This window comes from Grampus griseus, assembly GCF_964374135.1.
Source record: "Grampus griseus genome assembly, chromosome: 2".
In the NCBI taxonomy this organism is placed as follows: Eukaryota; Metazoa; Chordata; class Mammalia; order Artiodactyla; family Delphinidae; genus Grampus; species Grampus griseus.
Window position 1 is genome coordinate 13,982,545 of NC_139018.1, and position 17,959 is coordinate 14,000,503.

Here is a 17,959-nt window from a genome sequence, read left to right on the forward strand (position 1 = left end):
AAATTAGAAACTCAAGAGTATATTGCATATATTTAAGTGTTGGTTCGTGAAACTCCGGTTTCAGCACTTATCAGACACTTGCAGCAGACTGAAATGACAAACGCATTTCCTACTGTGGGTTGCAGTTTAAGTTTGAAAGATGCTTCCCTTTCAAGAGACTGATCTTTCTTCATACTCTATAGACGCCAGACTTGTCACCAGCGTGTACCTGGGCTTGAGGTAAGTCTTCCCTTTTCTTCTCCCTTTACTCAAATCAGCCCTAGAGATTCCCTTCTTTCCCATGGGGCTTCCCCAGTCATCAGATTATTTCCCTTAGTTTAATTCCAGTGAGAGGGAGGGAACAGGACAGATAAGAGCTTTCCATCCGAAGCTGGAAGACCTAAGTACCAGTGTTTATCAGTTAGAAGCCATAGGACCCTACATAAGTCATTTAATATCTCTGAGTCGTTCCATGTCCCCTGAGCCTCGGCTTCTCACTTGTGGCATAAAGGATCAACCCCATGTTCACTTCATAGGTCTGATGTGAGAATGAAACGCAGTACATGTTTTGTTAAATGTAAAACACTCCAGGTGTACATTCCCTCTACTGCTTCCATGCCTTGCTTTACTTTGCCATCTACTTTCGGATGGTTCTTGGCCTCCCGACGGTTTTCTAATTATTTCAGGAACCTAAATTCTCTCTCCCCCAACTAGAGGTTCACTCAAGGCAGTAACTCTACCTTATTTCTATGGAGGCCAAAATGCTACTTAACATTTACTGATGGAAGTCAGTTTACACGTGGGAAAAAAATGAACCACTGGTTCTCTCAAATAAGCAACATCCCAAATACTATCTCAACCGAATGGGGTTATTAGCATTAAAAAGTACAGAAAAGACTATACAGAGAATGAGATTTAGCTCTTGCCAGAACGAGAATTTAACCCAAGCTGGCAAATGGTAAATTAATGCAAAGCTGGAGAAATGACAGCTGTCGAGCCAATCTTCTCTCCATGTATGAGATGTGCTCCCTGAAATCTGGGCAAATTTACATACACAGTTGCCACATTAGTAGCTGACTGTAATTAAGAATAAGCCAGTTACGAATTCATGATTTCACTTTAACAAGTATTTCCATTAGTTAAGTTATCAATTAACAGGAAAATCATGCACTAATGTCAGTGAATCCTATCAAATAGCATTGAGAACTAATCTAAGGGGAGTCATATTAATCTTTTCATAGACAAAATGGCATGTCCCAATAAGGTCAGAGTTAAAAATGGATCAAACATATGAAGAAATGAGGTCTTCCCTGAAGAATACTGACCTGCATATTATCTGTTAAGCTATGGGGGCGGCAGAAGGGACATTTCCCCTATTTGAAGCTGTCCCTGCACAGGGGGAGGCAAGCTAATGTCCGCGGAGCATTTATGCACCAGGCACTGCCACACAGAATGCTAGCACACTAAATGCCACCCAATCCAGAGGAGGCGCTATCCTTCCCATTTTACAACTGCAGAATCCGTGCCTAGGAGAGCTCATGGGGACTACCCAGCTCCCCACGTGAACCGGAAGCAGCGCTTATTTGGATCACACGTGTTGGATCCTCCTCTCGCTGTGCACGGCTTCCCTTGGGCTGGACAGGGCCGCAGCTACTTCATGCTACTGGGGCAGGAGTGGGTCACACGGAGGGGAGCCCTGCTACAGCCCGAAGAGGAGAGAGACTCATCCTGCAGTCTGCTCCAGGCTGCACAGCCAGATCTGACGCTTCCCTCCCCCTGTGGATTCTCAGGGCCGTGGGAGGTGCCTTTGCTTCCGGCTCTGGAGGCCACCAAAGAGCTTCAGCATTCTAAAGCACTATGAGATAAGCCCCGGGACTGCACAGCATCCTGGAAGCAGGGATGGAGCACGTTCACTGTCTCTAAGAGGACCATGAGCTCCTGGGGGATGGGGCCGCAAGTAGTACGTGGTCAGCACCCGCCAGCTGACGCAAGTGTGGCCCCGGAGACTCCTGCAGAGTTACTGTGGCAGCTCCACTCTGTTGGGGGAGGCGGGGGACGTGTTCACACCTGTCACCAGGAGCTGGAAGGCTTTCCTTCTTTCCTAGCTCATGTGTTTGTCTTGCCTCTCTCACCCAAAGACTAAAAGCTGGAAGGACAAAAGCCACTATATCTTAAAACACTTTACATTCCCTTGAGCTGTGCTTCAAGAATATAATAGATATTTAATGAATAACTCTTAAAATATTTTAAAATGAACAACTGAAAGTAATTTCAAGGCATGAGTTCAATCTCCTACAAAATACTGGCATTTTAACAAAATGTAAACTACACACATACTACAGAGTGGGGAAAGGGTCTATCAGTACTTCCCTAGGCACTTTCAACTCTGAATGTGGAACTCTGCTGGGTTTAACCTGCAAAATGCATGTGCTGGAGGCGAAGGAAGAATGGGCTTGCAAAGTGCGCGCGCGGGCCAAAGGAAACAGGTTTAATTTTAGCAGTGAGGAAACAACAAAAGTAAATTAAGAACTTAAGCAAAAATAAACAGTTCTAGTCCTGTCTCCCAACACTGGCTGGAGGAAAGCTGCCTACCTACTTGGGGCCTCTAGTCTATAAAATGAAGACAAAGGACCAAGTAATTTTTTGAATAGCATTAAAAAAAAAAAAAAAAGGAGGATAGCTCCATCCCCCTCAAATGCCACTGTGTCAGATCTGGGCCAGCCCAGCACTCAGTCCCTCCCCTGACCCAGGCTCTCCTATGACTCGCTAGCATATTAAGTGCAGTGTGAAAGTGCCCAAGAAACGCTGGCTGCAGGCACAGAACATGTGCCCTGCACAGGAACCCCGCACTGCAGGTCTAGCAAATCATGCCCAGGATACAAAACGGGGCTTGCTGAATGTACTCTGGAATCAGTAAGGTATTTAGGCTAGGGTTCCAGCTAAGGGCGGGGGACAAGGACGCTTTACTGGCAGAATCTCTCCCAGGACAGCTGACTACTACTACTGCCGCCCATCAGCGTCTCCCACTGTGGTGCAGCTATAGGAGCCTAAGATTCTGACTCAGCCTTCTCAGTGCTATTTTGTATCCTTTGCTGAAATTAGCATTCTGTGAGCTCTGTGCCTGATACTCCAGCTAGGTAGGTGCTTGAGGTCACTCTCAACAACCCTCCATTACACTAAAGTTACCAATTAGGGGTGGTTGGTAAACGCAGCAACATTTACACAAGAGCACCTAAGACCAGATAATGTATGCTTGATAGGTGTCCTTTCACAAAGTGGCTCAGTGCTTTCTGCTCTGGTTCCTTTCTGGAGACAGACTGGCAAAATATAGCTTTAAGCTTACAAAGGGAATGATGAACATATGCCCTCGTTTTTGGCGTAGTAGCAGGAAAACAGTGGTCACTGAAAGACTCGGGGCAAACACTTCCTCCCATGAGATTCCTTGTTGCCTTAGGGACAGACACCCAAAGGGACATGCCTGAAGCAGGAGGCTACCTGTTTCCACTGCTGGTCTAGAAGAAAGATAAGGCTTTATCACTCTTTTTTTTTTTGACGTACGGCGGGCCTCTCACTGCTGTGGCCTCTCCCGTTGCGGAGCACAGGCTCCAGACACGCAGGTTCAGCGGCCATGGCTCATGGGCCCAGCCGCTCCGCGGCATGTGGGATCTTCCCCGACCGGGGCACGAACCCGTGTCCCCTGCATCGGCAGGCGGACTCTCAACCACTGCGCCACCAGGGAAGCCCTTTGTCACTCTTTTGAGTGTGACATATTTCTAAAGAAATATGATTTACAAAAATACTGAAATCGAGGCAACCATGTCTTATTCTTTTCTCAGCTAGAGAACAATTATGTAAAACGGCTCTATTAAACAGTAAGACTCAAATAAAACGGGAGTCAAGCTGATATGTATCAAGTAGGAAGTAAGAGAAAAGTTTCTCCTGTCTGTTGTTTGCAATGTCTCAGAAATTATCCTAAGAGAATTTTCTGAGATGTCTTGAAGCAGGGACAGGTACCAGCCTCTCAAGATGACAATTTCTTGTAAAACAGTTTTTCTTTCAATCACAGCACAGTTGACCCAACAATATTCTATTTGATGCAACTCAGAATCTTATGAAATTCACAAGACCCTCTTTAAAGTGGTGGAATCCATAGGCATGTGACTACCGCACGTACAGTCATGCGTAACCGCGGACCACAATCTATCCCCCTCAGTTGGCTATAATGAACGCCCTCAAGAGAAAGCAGAAACCACATCACAGATTCAGACTTTCATGTCCAGAGCCAGAATCCTGGTACTTGGTCTTAAGGCTGTTCAGAAACAACTCCTTTTCCTCTGCTTCCTAAGTGATAGCTTTTCCCCCAGCAAAATCATCACATGTGAGTCCCTCTAAGGGCAATTTCTGAAGAGCATCCTCTGATCTATTAAACTCATATCCTCCCCTCCCCATTTCATAAAAATTGCTTACGTGTGGTGTGTTCCAAATGCAATATCCAACTTTGCCTAGGATAAAAAAGAGGTCAAGTTACTTGTTTTTTAAAAACTCAATAATATCCCTATGTATTGAAAATTAAATTAGAAAAGATTCAGGTCAACTTTTTTTTGTTTTTAAAGTTGTTACTGCCCTCTAGTGGACAAGCCCTTGATCGCCAAAGCAGCTTTTATTTTTTAATCTTTTTTTAACATTTTTATTGGAGTATAATTGCTTTACAGTGGTGTGTTAGTTTCTGCTTTATAACAAAGTGAATCAGTTATACATATACATATATCCCCATATCTCTTCCCTCTTGTGTCTCCCTCCCTCCCTCCCTATCCCACCCTTCTAGCTGGTCACAAACCACTGAGCTGATCTCCCTGTGCTATGCGGCTGCTTCCCACTAGCTATCTACTTTACATTTGGTAGTGTATATATGTCCATGCCACTCTTTCACTTTGTCCCAGCTTACCCTTCCCCCTCCCTGTGTCCTCAAGTCCATTCTCTAGTAGGTCTGCGTCTTTATTCCCATCTTGCCTCTAGGTTCTTCATGACTTTTTTTTTTTTAGATTCCATATATATGTGTTAGCATATGGATTTGTTTTTCTCTTTCTGACTTACTTCACTCTGTATAACAGACTCTGGGTACATCCACCTCACTACAAATAACTCAGTTTTGTTTCTTTTTAGGGCTGAGTAATATTCCATTGTATATATGTGCCACATCTTCTTTATCCATTCATCTGTCGATGGACACTTAGGTTGCTTCCGTGTCCTGGTTATTGTAAATAGAGTCGCAATGAACATTGTGGTACATGACTCTTTTTGAATTATGGTTTTCTCAGGGTATATGCCCAGTAGTGGGATTGCTGGGTCGTATGGTAGTTCTATTTTTAGTTTTTTAAGGAACCTCCATACTGTTCTCCATAGTGGCTGTATCAATTTACATTCCCACCAACAGTGTATGAGGGTTCCCTTTCCTCTACACCCTCTCCAGCATTTATTGTTTGTAGATTCAAAACAGCTTTTAGAATAGCATCCAGTGAGGTTCATTTTTTAAAAAACTTCTTTTTCATTACCCAGAATGATTCAACACATATTGCATTTTTAATTACACTAATTAGAAGGGAGAAGCCTAATTTCCTTAGAAGCCAGAAAACTAGTAAAAACAAATGAGACTCTATGCAACGTTTTAAAATTAGATATTTGGCTTATACAGAAATACACAAAGTTTTCAAAGCATACTTAAAAGAAACATTGAAAGTGGTGGCAGTATTGAGACATTATGATATTAAAAGTTTTCTTACATTTATAACACAGAAGATGCTGAAAATAAATATATTAAATCCATTTTTCATGTTTTAAAATGATATCTTTACACAAATGGGGGGGGTAGGTGGGGAAGTAAAACATTTTATCTAAAATCCGGTATAGCAAGACCTTGGTTAGCCCTCAAGATGAAAAAGTTAAAATAAATAGAGATGTCAAGAATAGTTTACCAGCTAGGAATTCTGTGTATGGACACAAATCCTGTCTTCACAACTATGTAGGACTTTGGAAAATACTTGAATCTCTATGCCTCGGAAAATACTTGAATCTCTATGCCTCATCTTTCTACTCTTTGAAATGAGGGTACTGTTAGGAGATTCAGGGAGTTGTTAGGAATAAATGAGAGAAGTACACATAAAACGCTTAGGAAAAGGAGCTGCACGGGGTAAGCACTCTACAAATGGAAGCAAGTGCTATTAAAATCAAAGCGTCCCCCTGTCCACTCTCCACAGGTGGGCCTGTCTGCTGGGGGCAGCGATGGGCAACTGGAATACACAGGTGAGAATGACATAGCCCGTCTTGGGGATGCTCACGGACAGATGGCCAGGTTCACTACTCTTGTAAACTCAGTGTTCGGGCTGCTCACAGACTGGCACACGTTTGTGTGGACTGGCCACAGAAGAGTGAGCAGGAAAGTACATTTCATGTCTTTCTTTTAAAAAAAAATTAACACAATGTTGTGTTAGTTTCAGGTGTACAGCAAAGTGATTCAGTTATATTGATACGTATATATCTCTATTCTTTTTCAGATTCTTTTCCCTTATAGGTTACTACAAAATACTGAGTATAGTTCCCTGTGCCATACAGTAGCTCCTTGTTGGTTATCTATTTTATATATAGTAGTGTGTATATGCTAATCTCAGTATTTCACGTCTTTAAATTACAAAATTAGAACAAAGGCCGCCACTCTGTAAATTGATATTTAGCTCAGGAAAAGCAATGGTCAAAATACTTGGTTTCTGAGTTTAGTTTTGTGATTTGTTGTGGGCTTTTGGGCAAGTCTAAGCACAAAAGCAAGGATGATAATAATTTCAACAGATAATATTTAACGGGTGCTTCTTTTTGGCAAATGCATCAAATTCTTTGCCCAATAACCCTATGAGATACAGTATTAGTAATTCATTTTAAAGATGAAGAAATGAGGCTTTAAGTGGTTAAGTGATGGGCCCAGAATGACACAGCTAGCGGGCAGAGAGCTGGGACAGAACCCAGGAAGTCTGAACCTGGACCACCAGGTGTGCAAAATGGGAAAAGTGTCAGCATCCACTTATTCTTTGACTTAACGTGACCCAGCTTAGTCAAATGACACTACGTTGCTAAAAAAAATTCAAAAATTCATTTTATAGACAAGATATAAAGGTATTTCAATAAGTCAGGATGGGGCAATCACCATGTCCCTCAGACTAGAGCTGGGAGCTTACGGAGGCTCTGCACACAAGGTTTGGAAGACAGGGCTCGTTACACCCTCTAGTGGCTGGCCTGAAGCACGCCACTAGGCATGCCACCTAAACTTTTCAGTACATTTGAAAAACACTTTGTATTTCCATTGATTTATCTCTGTTTTTCAGGATTCCCGTGTTATTTTATTTTCTGCCCACTATTAGTCTGATAAGTACTATCCTACTGCAGTTTAACCTCTTCTGTTTTTGGAAACAAATGCAAAACAAGGGGATTTTAGGCAACTGCTAAGCAAAGGCATATCTTGTGTAGAAGGTAAGCTGCAAACAGGATGGATAAAGAGATGGAATAATTTAAAACTCTACATAGAGTACAGTGAGTTACATCACAGGAAAAATGTTGTGAGACAGGTTTAAAATTGATCAGGTTGAGATTTCTCACTGTTTTAATCTTTAAAAAAATACACATACACACATAGATAATATTCTATAGCTAGAAGAAGTGATAAAACGTGAGTTGGAATTCTTTTACCTTGTATGGATGGAGGAAAAAGGACGTTAGAAGGAAAATGGAAAAGAAAAATAATTAGGTTCTATGTAATTCACTCTTGCCTCTGTACTCCAAGAGCAGAAATCCTGAGCCAATTTCACTAAGCTATTGGCCAGGAGAGAAAAGGGCCATGAAAGACTCATTCATCAAGCTGCTCATGAATGGACTGACCAACTTGCTCAAACAGGAAAAGGTGAATATTACACCAGCCACTTCAGAACCACCACAGGAAGGAAATGATAAATGTTAACATTTTCTGAATTCCATGCTACCCCCTTGCCTCCCCTCCCCGCCCAGTGTGCCTGCTTCTTACACAAAATGTCACACATGAAAAGATCCTTTCAGACGTGGAGGCTAAAACAAGGAGTCCTAAGGAAACTCCAAGACTCACTGGTCACACTGTATTTCCATGAACTGACTGGAAAGTATCAGGACAAAATTATGGGAATATATAAAGAAACAGCCTTCTCGCCCCTTCTCTGCTTTGGTCCCAGCAAACCAAGCCTGTTCTGAGACCACTTAACGCCCCTCATCGGACTAGGATCACACGCAGCATACAACTCGCAAGGTAGTTTTCTAACAGGTCTGCTTCTGATCGATCTATGGGTCTCTCCAGTATTGAGTGATTCTTGGGAAAAAGAACTAAGGGCTATGGGTGAAATGTCAATGGCAGCTAATGTCACAATAAAAACTACCAGTCTTAAGCTGCCTTCAGAGAAAGAAACTGCCATTGAATTGAATCCAAAAAACCTGCTCAATAATGCTGAAACCTCCGTTTCCACAGGGACATGGACAAAATAGATACAACCAGAGGGCTGGCAGGTTGGGGAAAGACAGGGAACCCTTGATGTACCAGTTACAACTGAAGAAAGTGAACGCTTGAACCTGAACGAGAAAACTAGGTGGACAAAATAGATGACTTCAGATACGAGAATCACTGACATGTGCAAGGAGATTTAGTCTATGTGGCTCCAGAGCGGGAAAATTAGGACCAACGTAGAAGGCAGAGGAAGAAGATTGTGTGTGTCAACCTGGCTAGGCCACAGCACCCAGATTTTGGTCAGATGTTGCCGTGAAGGTATTTTTTGAGGAGATTAACGTTTCAATCAGTGGACTTTGTGTAAAGGAGATTACCCTCCAGAATGTTTGTGAGCCTCAGTCAGTCTGTTGAAAAGTGGAAAGGAAATTAAAAAAAGATTGATTTCCTGCACGAAGAGGGAATGAGTCTCCAGTCGGTCTTTGGCCTCAAAATGCAACATCAGTGCTTCTTGGGGTCTCCAGCCTGCCCTGCAGATTTTGGACTTGCCACCCTCCACAATCACGTGAGCCAGTTCTTTGAAAATAAATCTCTGTCTACACACACACACACACACACACACACACACACACACATACATATACACACACACACACACACACACACACCCTTATTGGTTCTGTGTCTCTGGAGAACCCTGACTAATTACAGAGATATCAGGTTAACATAAAGGAAAATCTTTCAACCATGAGGGCTACCCACAAATGGGATGAGCTACCTCAGGAAGCGTTTAAGCCAAGGCTGGAGAGATGTCTGTTGGTGATGCTGGAGAGAGGATTCCTGCATTAGGTGGGTGGATAGACTCAAGGTCTCAATTTCCTTCCAACTCTCAGACTAAGCATGATCTCGAAGGGCAATGAGTACCTTACCTGGCAGAGGGCAATGTTTTCATAAGGCTTTGCCTGGGCATGTAGGTGAGCCTTTGCTTCGCGTTTGTCGCCATGCACGAGCAGGATTGGTTTCTTCCTGAAAAAGAGATCAGGAGTATTTAAAATCCATCATTCATGAAGCTGAACTGGCACCCAGTTAAGGGTCGTTGACCACCGACATCTGTTTCTGGCCTGTGTGGTGACTGAGTAGGGGGCCGGCACAGGACATTGACCGGCTAACCTTCGGTAACTGGTTACGTTTATAATGGAGCCCTGCGGCCTGAGCCTGAAGCTCTGCTGTGACCTGGAGGGGTTGTGACTCAAGAAAGTCCTCGAGTAATTATCTTCTTTCGTCCAAAAGGGCACATCATCAGCTCTGTGTTAATATATTTAAATTCAGATAGACTAAAAGATATACAATCATTGTTGTCTAGTATGATGCTCTTTTCTTTCCCTTCTCTTGGCCCAAACAATAGACCACTTCCTCACTAGCCATATGTTAAACCCCTACTGTGAGCAAGGTCCTGCACCAGATGCCAGAATACAAGTGAAGGGGCCCAGGCCCACAGCATGTAGTTTCACTAATAGCTGGTGATATTTCAATGCAACAGAGCCCAATGCACATTGAAAATGCCCTATTTTTAAATTCAAAAGGACAATATAAAAACATTCTGCAGGAATAGATTAAAAGGGCTTTTAAAGGAACCATGATCTACTCTGGTTAATTCAAAGCGAGATAAGCCTTAGAAATCAATATACCTTTATAAGCTCTCCCAACAAAACAAAAATTGGATTTTTCTCCAACAAGCAATCAAGCAAGATGAACAACTTCCACAATTATCAACCACATGCAGAACGATTCTCTGCCACACGGGAAGGGACAACACTCAACTAAAAAGAAACAGGACAGGGGCTTCCCTGGTGGCGCAGTGGTTGAGAGTCCGCTTGCCGATGCAGGGGACACGGGTTCGTGCCCCGGTCCGGGAAGATCCCACATGCCACGGAGCGGCTGGGCCCGTGAGCCATGGCCGCTGAGCCTGCGCATCCGGAGCCTGTGTTCCGCAACGGGAGAGGCCGCAACAGTGAGAGGCCCGTGTACCGCAAAAAAAAAACCAAAACAAAAAAAAAAAAAACAGGACAGAAAACGCACATCCAGGACTGATTCCTAACCCCTAAACCTGATAGCTTTATTCTAATATGTCAGGTAAAATAAAACTAAGAAACACACCTTCCCGGTCTGTTTCTATTTGGAAAAAATTTTCTATTTTACAACTAGAAACACAGTACAGAGAATAATGTAAGAGATAATCATGCATGTGTTACCTAGAAACGATTCCTGTTATCAGATTATCAGGTCTTTTTAAAAAATAAAAGATTAAACATTATTGACAGAAGCTGAAGTCCTCATTAATTACTTCAGATTTACTGGTGTTCTAAAAACTATCACAAAAAAGGCGGTGTGATGGGTAATTTTGTGTGTCAACTTGATTGGGCCAAGGGTGTCCAGATACATTATTTCTGGGGCTTCCCTGGTGGCACAGTGGTTGGAAGTCCACCTGCCGATGCAGGGGACACGGGTTCGTGCCCCGATCCGGGAAGATCCCAAATGCCGCGGAGCGGCTGGGCCCGTGAGCCATGGCCGCTGAGCCTGCGCGTCCAGAGCCTGCGCTCCGCAACAGGAGAGGCCACAACAATGAGAGGCCCGCGTACCGCCAAAAAAAAACCCAAAACACATTATTTCTGGGTGTGTCTGTGAGGGTGCTTGCGGAGGAGGTGACCATTTGAATCGGTGGCTCAGCAAAGCAGATCGCCCTCCCTAATGTGGGTGGGCATCATCCAATACTTTGAATAGGTTGGTGAAATTATTTTCTCTCCTGTTTAAGCCACTGTTATTTCTACTTTTCTGTTACATGCAGCTGAAACTAATCTTACGTGTTACAGGTCAAATATGAGCCCTTGAGTGCCAAAGCTGCTTGGGAAATTTCAACAGTATTTTATCTATTAGTATTATTTTTGGCTGTGCCTCGTGGCTTGCAGGATCTTAGTTCCCCAACCAGGGAATGAACCTGGGCCACAGCAATGAAAGCACCGAGTACTAACCACTGGACTGCCAGGGAACGCCCAGCATTTTATCTATTAGTAATAATGAAGCTTCCCACAATCTGACGTGCTAAATGCACCATGGACTTTGAGGACCCTGACAACCATTCTCCTGCATGTGTATTCCTCCACCTTACCTGCTGTTATGGGATTCTGCCACGCCCATGTGTTAGACATGGGACAGATGGCATGTCACCATGGGATGCCATATTTATTTGGTTTGCACTGCCTAACATGAGGCAGACAGACTGAAAACCCATCACTTCCATAATCTGGGTAAGGGAAGGCCCTATGACCCCTGCATTAACTCCTAAGCTACGTGAAAAATCACTTGTGAAACAAGAAAGTCTCAAAAAAAGAACAGCACTGATGTGCCCAGTGAAGCATGGCATGCTTGTAGGTCGAGAACGCAGGTGGCAGTGACCTTTTCCTTCATATTAACATTGGACCTAAAATTCTTTTATTTGGGCTGAAATTTGTCCTAATCTACTTCTGGACAGAACAGAAGGACACGCTAAAATCTGTATTAGGAAGGCTTGTGATTAGTTAGAATATATCAAAAAATGCTGTTTTCCCAGTATAACTTAACGTTTTTATGATTTCAATAGTTCCAAAAGAAATATTCAAAGAAGATGCACGGCAGCTGCCTGAGAAACACAAATCTTGTGTTTTAAGGCTGCATTACAGTTATGACGTCATCCGTCACTCTGTGGAACTCACCTGAACTCTGGTGGATACTGTTTTATGAGCCAGTCCACATCAAAGCAGTAGTTAAACTGGATGGGGGGAAGAAAAGAAGTCACGGGCAATTCAGAAAAGCAGTCTATAAGGAGAAGTGTTTGGTTATTGAATTCAAAGAAACTCTAATGATGAACCACATATATTATGTATAAACATGGACAATTTGCTACAATACTCATAAACAAAGCTAAAATACATCTTGAAGGGAATACACCATTCAAAGGTTCTGAATTAGTGCGGGAGTGCCTGAGAAAACAGAAAATTACCTCTGCATGCTTTGGCAGCATTTATATTTGTAAACTGAGTCTTTTTACAATATTTCTAAGAGTCCTCTGATTAATGGGGCTTATAAATTTATCCCTTTTCCCCTAGATGACTATAAAAAGCACTTTTGGAAAAGAACATTTCCTTTCAGCCTAACTTATGAGCTAGCTTTGTAAACAGGCATCTGCGACTGGACATTCACTAGACTTATGACGATTACATCTTGATTACAGGTTCTGGACTAGACTTACCCACGGGGGTCCTCCCCAGGCCTGGGTAATCCCTGGACCTCCTCCTGGACATACTGACTCAATCTAGCCAGGAGAACACACACAAATTCACCCCACGTTCCATCTGGAGACCAGGATTCCCATCGCCAAGCAGAACATGGAGCACACAGAAAGCTTTGCCTTCTTTAGGCACAAGACCTTGTTCTATTTGCTGGAGAGCCTGGCACGTGAAGGTGATTTATCAACGCAAAGGGACCAGCTCTGTCAGGCAGGAGAGCTGCCAATCAAACACGTCAATCAAACATGCAGACGTACCCACATCCCTAACTTCTACTCACTTCTCTTTGGAGGGTGTAGGAAATTTCTCATTTACTTCTCTAAATCAAATCAAACTTGACATGGCCTTCACCTCTCTACCCACACTCCCAGGGAGTTGCACCAGAGTCCTGTGAGATTATTAGTGTCCCAGAGAGAAGTCCCTCAGGTTGGAATTTCCAGAGTGACTTCCTGGCCAGTCCTTAGGGCCCAATCGAGAGTCAGAAGCCCCAGTGATCGTGCATCCACGTTCCAGGCTGATGGATCCCACAACCGCGGCGTCTGGCGCCAGCCTCCAGGTAAGTGCGATCTCAGGGACCCTGCACAGGACCGGCCCACAGGTCCCGCCGCTCACTTTCTTACAGTTATTTGCCCCTTCCGTCCAAAGAAACAACTGTAAACTCACCTGAGCTGAAGAAACAAGTGTCCCAAATAGAGGAGATAAAATATCTGGGGAGACAAAACATTTATATCTAATTTCATATTTTTGATAAAGACTACCTAGTAATAATAATCACAACTGACTTATTAAACAGTCACTGACGAGAATTTGGCTTAGAAAATGATGCACTGAAAAGGTACTACAAGACTAGACTTTAATGTTCCATAAAATTCAAGAGAAAATTTCCCTGGGCTATTTAATAATATTTATTATGTATCAGTATTATTTAACCACACATAATGGAAAATCAAGATCTACAACTTTAGTACTGGATGACTGGGCAATTTTACAAACTGCCAAGAAGGACAATAACGATGAGCGTCCTTCCTCTTTCCAGATCTCTTAATTTTTTACCTCCTTCAAGTACTCACTGAAGTCTCTCGCCAGGAAACCTCCCCAGTCTGGGACTAGCAAGACAGCTCTCTGGAGCCTGAGGGCTCTTGCTTCCCGTGGAGGGAGGACAGAGGCCCCCGCAGCTCCAAGCTCATATTTCTAGCACCCAGGTCATCTCTAAGGAGGGCCCACCTTGCACCCACTCAGGCTTTACTTCAGAGAAAACAGAAAGCCATGTCTACGCCCTGAGAGGAAGCACAAAACCCTCATCGCCACCACCGATTATAACAGCCTCACTTGGACAGGACCCATCGGGTGCCAGGTTCTGTTCCTGGTACTTTCCACGTGTTAACTCTCACTCCTCGCAGCCATTTTCTGTCCGTGGGGGTCTGTCGTTCCCATGTTGTAGATGGAGAGTCTCTCCTTAGGGGGCCGCCCGTGGCCACACAGCTGGGGTCAGGCAGGATCGGGACTTGAACACAGACAGTCTGGCTCCAGCGCTTCCGCTCTAGCCACCAATCCAACCCTGAGGGTTCAGACTGGGCTCGTTCACTTATTTGTCCCATATTTATTGAGTGCCTCCAGACATGGAGATAAATGCCAGGGCACAAAGATTTTAAAAGAACGAAGAAGTCCTCTAAGGAAGCTTAAAGGGAGAGTTGCACAATCAAGAGAGAAACTGCAACGTGGGGGCCCCATTTTGCCCCCACTGCCACTCCTCTTTCTACCTTTCTAAATTTTATCCCTTTTTCAAGGCCCATCTGAGGTCCCTCTTCCTCCATGAGATCTTCTAAACAACCTACAATTATGGCCTTTGCTGCAGTGGTACACCAAACGCTTAAGAGCACGCACTGTGATGCTGGAATGCCTGGATTCAAATCCCAGTTCTGCCATCTGCCAGCTCTATGACCTTGGGCAGGTTATTTAACTTCTCTGCAGATCGGTCACCTATCCGAGGAGGACAACTGTAACATCTACTCATAAGGCTGTTTCGAGGATTAAAGGAGATAATCTATATAAAAGCTCCTATCATGTTACCTCTCCTTCTTCCGTATCTTGGTGCTAATAGCCAGTCTTTATCACTTTATTATATACAGCAAAACCTTGCATAGTTCTCCATTTCCTGTTTCAATCTCTCTCAAATAAAATGAAACACTGAGATCTATCTTATATATTTCTGCAAAGCACCTAGACATTTGCAAAAAGGAAAAATAAACACCTTGTAGAACCAAACTCTTTATAGTATGGAATTAAATATACCAACATTTATACATCACATAAGATGTAATTATACATTGGGTATATAATTAAAACACTATTAACAGTGAACACAATCTATTCTTGAATGCGGGCAAGAAAGGTAATGTGAAATACGGGTGACAACGTTTATTTTGTGTATCTGCCACGTGAATATACTGTGCCGGGCACTTCATGTGTTATCTCCCTTTTTTCTGAATCCCCAGTTTAAAGGTGAGTGAACTGAAATTGTGAAGAATGTTAGGTCCTTTGTTAATTACCAACACAGCAAGCAGGTGGTGAGGCCCTGTGTCTGGGATTCTAGGGGCCCTGCCGTTCTCTCAAAGGAAACCCTTGTTTCCTCTCTGCACGCAAAGCTTTTGACACCAAGTGTAGCAGGAGGGAGGGGGGCTTCCCACACAGACCAATCCTCCACGGACACCAGCTGCGCGTCCTACAACTGAATTCAATTCTGACACCATCCACCCGGAGGTGGCATCAGACCCCACAGGACTGCCCCCACCTCAGATGCCAGTCACAAGTCCGGACCCCCTGTGCTTCTGACCGACCGGTTATAAATTGGGGGTTGCCACCATCCCCTCCGCGGGCTCGATAATTTGCTGCAAGGCCTCACAGAACTCAGAAAAGCAATTTCCTCGCTAGATTACCAGCTTATTATAAAAGGACACAACTCAGGAACAGCCAGATGAAGAGATGCACAGGGCGAGGTATGGGGGATGGGGCGCGGCCATGCCCTCTGCAGGTGCGCCACGGCCCAGCACCTCCTCGTCGGCACCAACCTGGAGGCTCTGTGAACCCTTCCAGTGAGGGGTCTTTTACAGAGGCTTCATTACACAGGCAAGACTGACTAAATCAGTGGCCCTTAGCGGTGAACTCAATCTCCAGCCCCTCTGCCCTCCCCGGAGGTGGAGGTTAGGGCTGAAAGTTCCAGCTTTAATCACCAGGCTGGTTCCCCAGGCAACCAGCACCCCCCTTCCTAGGGGCTTTCCGAAAGTCATCGCATTAACATACACTCCACTCCGGTGTGGCTGAAAGGGGCTTGTTAGGAATAACAAAAGATGCTCCTTTCACCCTTCATCACCTTGGAGCTATTTCAGGAACCTGGGACAAAAACCAAAACCAAACCCCAACTATAACCAGAGTGAAGACCAAATATCTGTATACATCACAATATCACACAGATACTCCCTGGGGACTAACCACAGCAACCAAAAGTCAGGGCACTTCTTGTTTTGCTTCTGCGCCAGGAACCAAAACCAGGCTTTCAAGCAACGGTTCTCAAACTTGATTGGGCTCGTTAAAGGAGATTGCAGGGCCAGGCTCCCAGAGTCTGGTGCTGGGAATCTGAAGAGGAGGCCGAGAATTTGCATGTTCAACAAGCTCCGGGTGGTGCTGACACTGCTGGTCCAGGGACCAGAGAGAACTATTGCTGTCAAGGGCTGACTACTTGGTTAATAAAGTGTCAGCGACCGAGTTTAACCTTTAAATTACAAGTTAAGTAATTCTAAGCACTGTGCAAGGGGTGCCAGCAGGGTGGCCTGCAGGGCTCTGGGAGACACCCGCTGGCTTCCCGTTTGCTGTCAGACGAATGCATCTGCTTGTCAAAATGGGTTCTTTTCCCCCTGAGAGAAGTTCAGAGGGTTCTTAAGAGATCCCTTCTAGGCTTCCCTCCTGTTTTTCGAGGGGGAGCCCCACACGTGCAGCTCCCAGACCCCCGGCTTCACTCACCCCTGATGTGGAGGGCTCCCGAGTTATACTTTGGCTTAATTCCGGAGACTCTAGTGAGGTAAAATTGGAAGGGGTTCCCTTTACCCAGCATGTCCCAGATGTCCTGGCCTTCCCCTGACGTTTCAAGCCCGTGGCCGGCTGAGGGGCTGTGATGCTCAGCTCCCGGGACAGCACCATCTCTGGGAGAAGGGAGGCCTTTCTCCTCTTTGACCCCCGTGTCCTCAGCCTGCTTCTGCTGCGTCTCTGGTGGCAGCTCATCCTCACTGCTGGAGAGACACCAGCCCAGGTCTTCCTGGGAACCGCCCTTCTGCCTTTTGGGAGGTGAAGCTTCTGAAACGGAATCTGTGCTGCTGAATTTCACGGGTGCGATCTTCCTCCTGTGGGCAGCTTTCCGAGCCTCGGAACAAGTGTACTTTGGCTCACTGGCTGCTCCCTGCTCAGCGTGCGGGAGAAAAGAGGTAGATGGCTCGTCCGGTCTTGGCTTTTCCTCCTCACTTTCATCACTACTGGATATCGTCCACCTCCCATAATTGCCTTCCTGAGACATTACACTTCCTCTGGAAATGAAAGGTGGAAATTTCGTTATTTCCCATCCATCAGGCCACCGGCACACTCATGCTCTTGCTCTCAAATTCCGTGTCCTGAGCTTCTAGGACACATACAGCACACCTGACACTTAACAGATGCCAAGACGTGTCACTAACATCAGCGGCTCTGTAGGTGTTCACGGCACATCACCACAATCTGCCGTGAGAACTTGGCAAATAAAGTGATGGCGAAAATCCTGCTCACCTTCTGCTTCTCTCCCTTTGTCTTTCCACCTAGACCTTCTTCTTAAATGCCTGAGGAAATGGAGTTGAGCCAAAGTCCAAAACAAAAATGTCCACTCTTAGCCCTGAAGCTTCCAACAGGTGTTTGGGGTTAAGGTCAGTTTAAGGAATTTCAGGAGTAATTCTGACTATGCTCATATTTTTAAGGTCAAATTGGAATTTATCACCTATTCCTCACCCAGGTACGGGAGCCCAAAGGACTTCAGGGACTACTTCTTACTCCCCCAAGATAAGCTACTTACCATAGAGCTTAACGAAATCCTCCAGACAGTATCAAATGATCAATTCTATATATACATTATCTA

General features: G+C 44.6%; 1 protein-coding gene across 2 annotated transcripts in view; it reads right to left on the reverse strand.

Annotated features, from left to right (window-relative positions):
• Positions 1-17,371, reverse strand: part of TDP1 (tyrosyl-DNA phosphodiesterase 1) — a gene marked incomplete at its 5' end in the record, with an annotated part of 70,757 nt that extends 53,386 nt beyond the window's left edge. For both annotated transcript variants that reach the window (XM_082648004.1, XM_082648003.1), the window contains 5 exons: positions 4,447-4,481; positions 9,415-9,511; positions 12,235-12,290; positions 13,471-13,514; positions 16,825-17,371. In XM_082648004.1, coding sequence (XP_082504130.1) covers positions 4,447-4,481; positions 9,415-9,511; positions 12,235-12,290; positions 13,471-13,514; positions 16,825-17,371 — 779 coding nt within the window. The remainder of the gene's footprint in view (positions 1-4,446; positions 4,482-9,414; positions 9,512-12,234; positions 12,291-13,470; positions 13,515-16,824) is intronic.
• Positions 17,372-17,959: the final 588 nt, after the last annotated feature.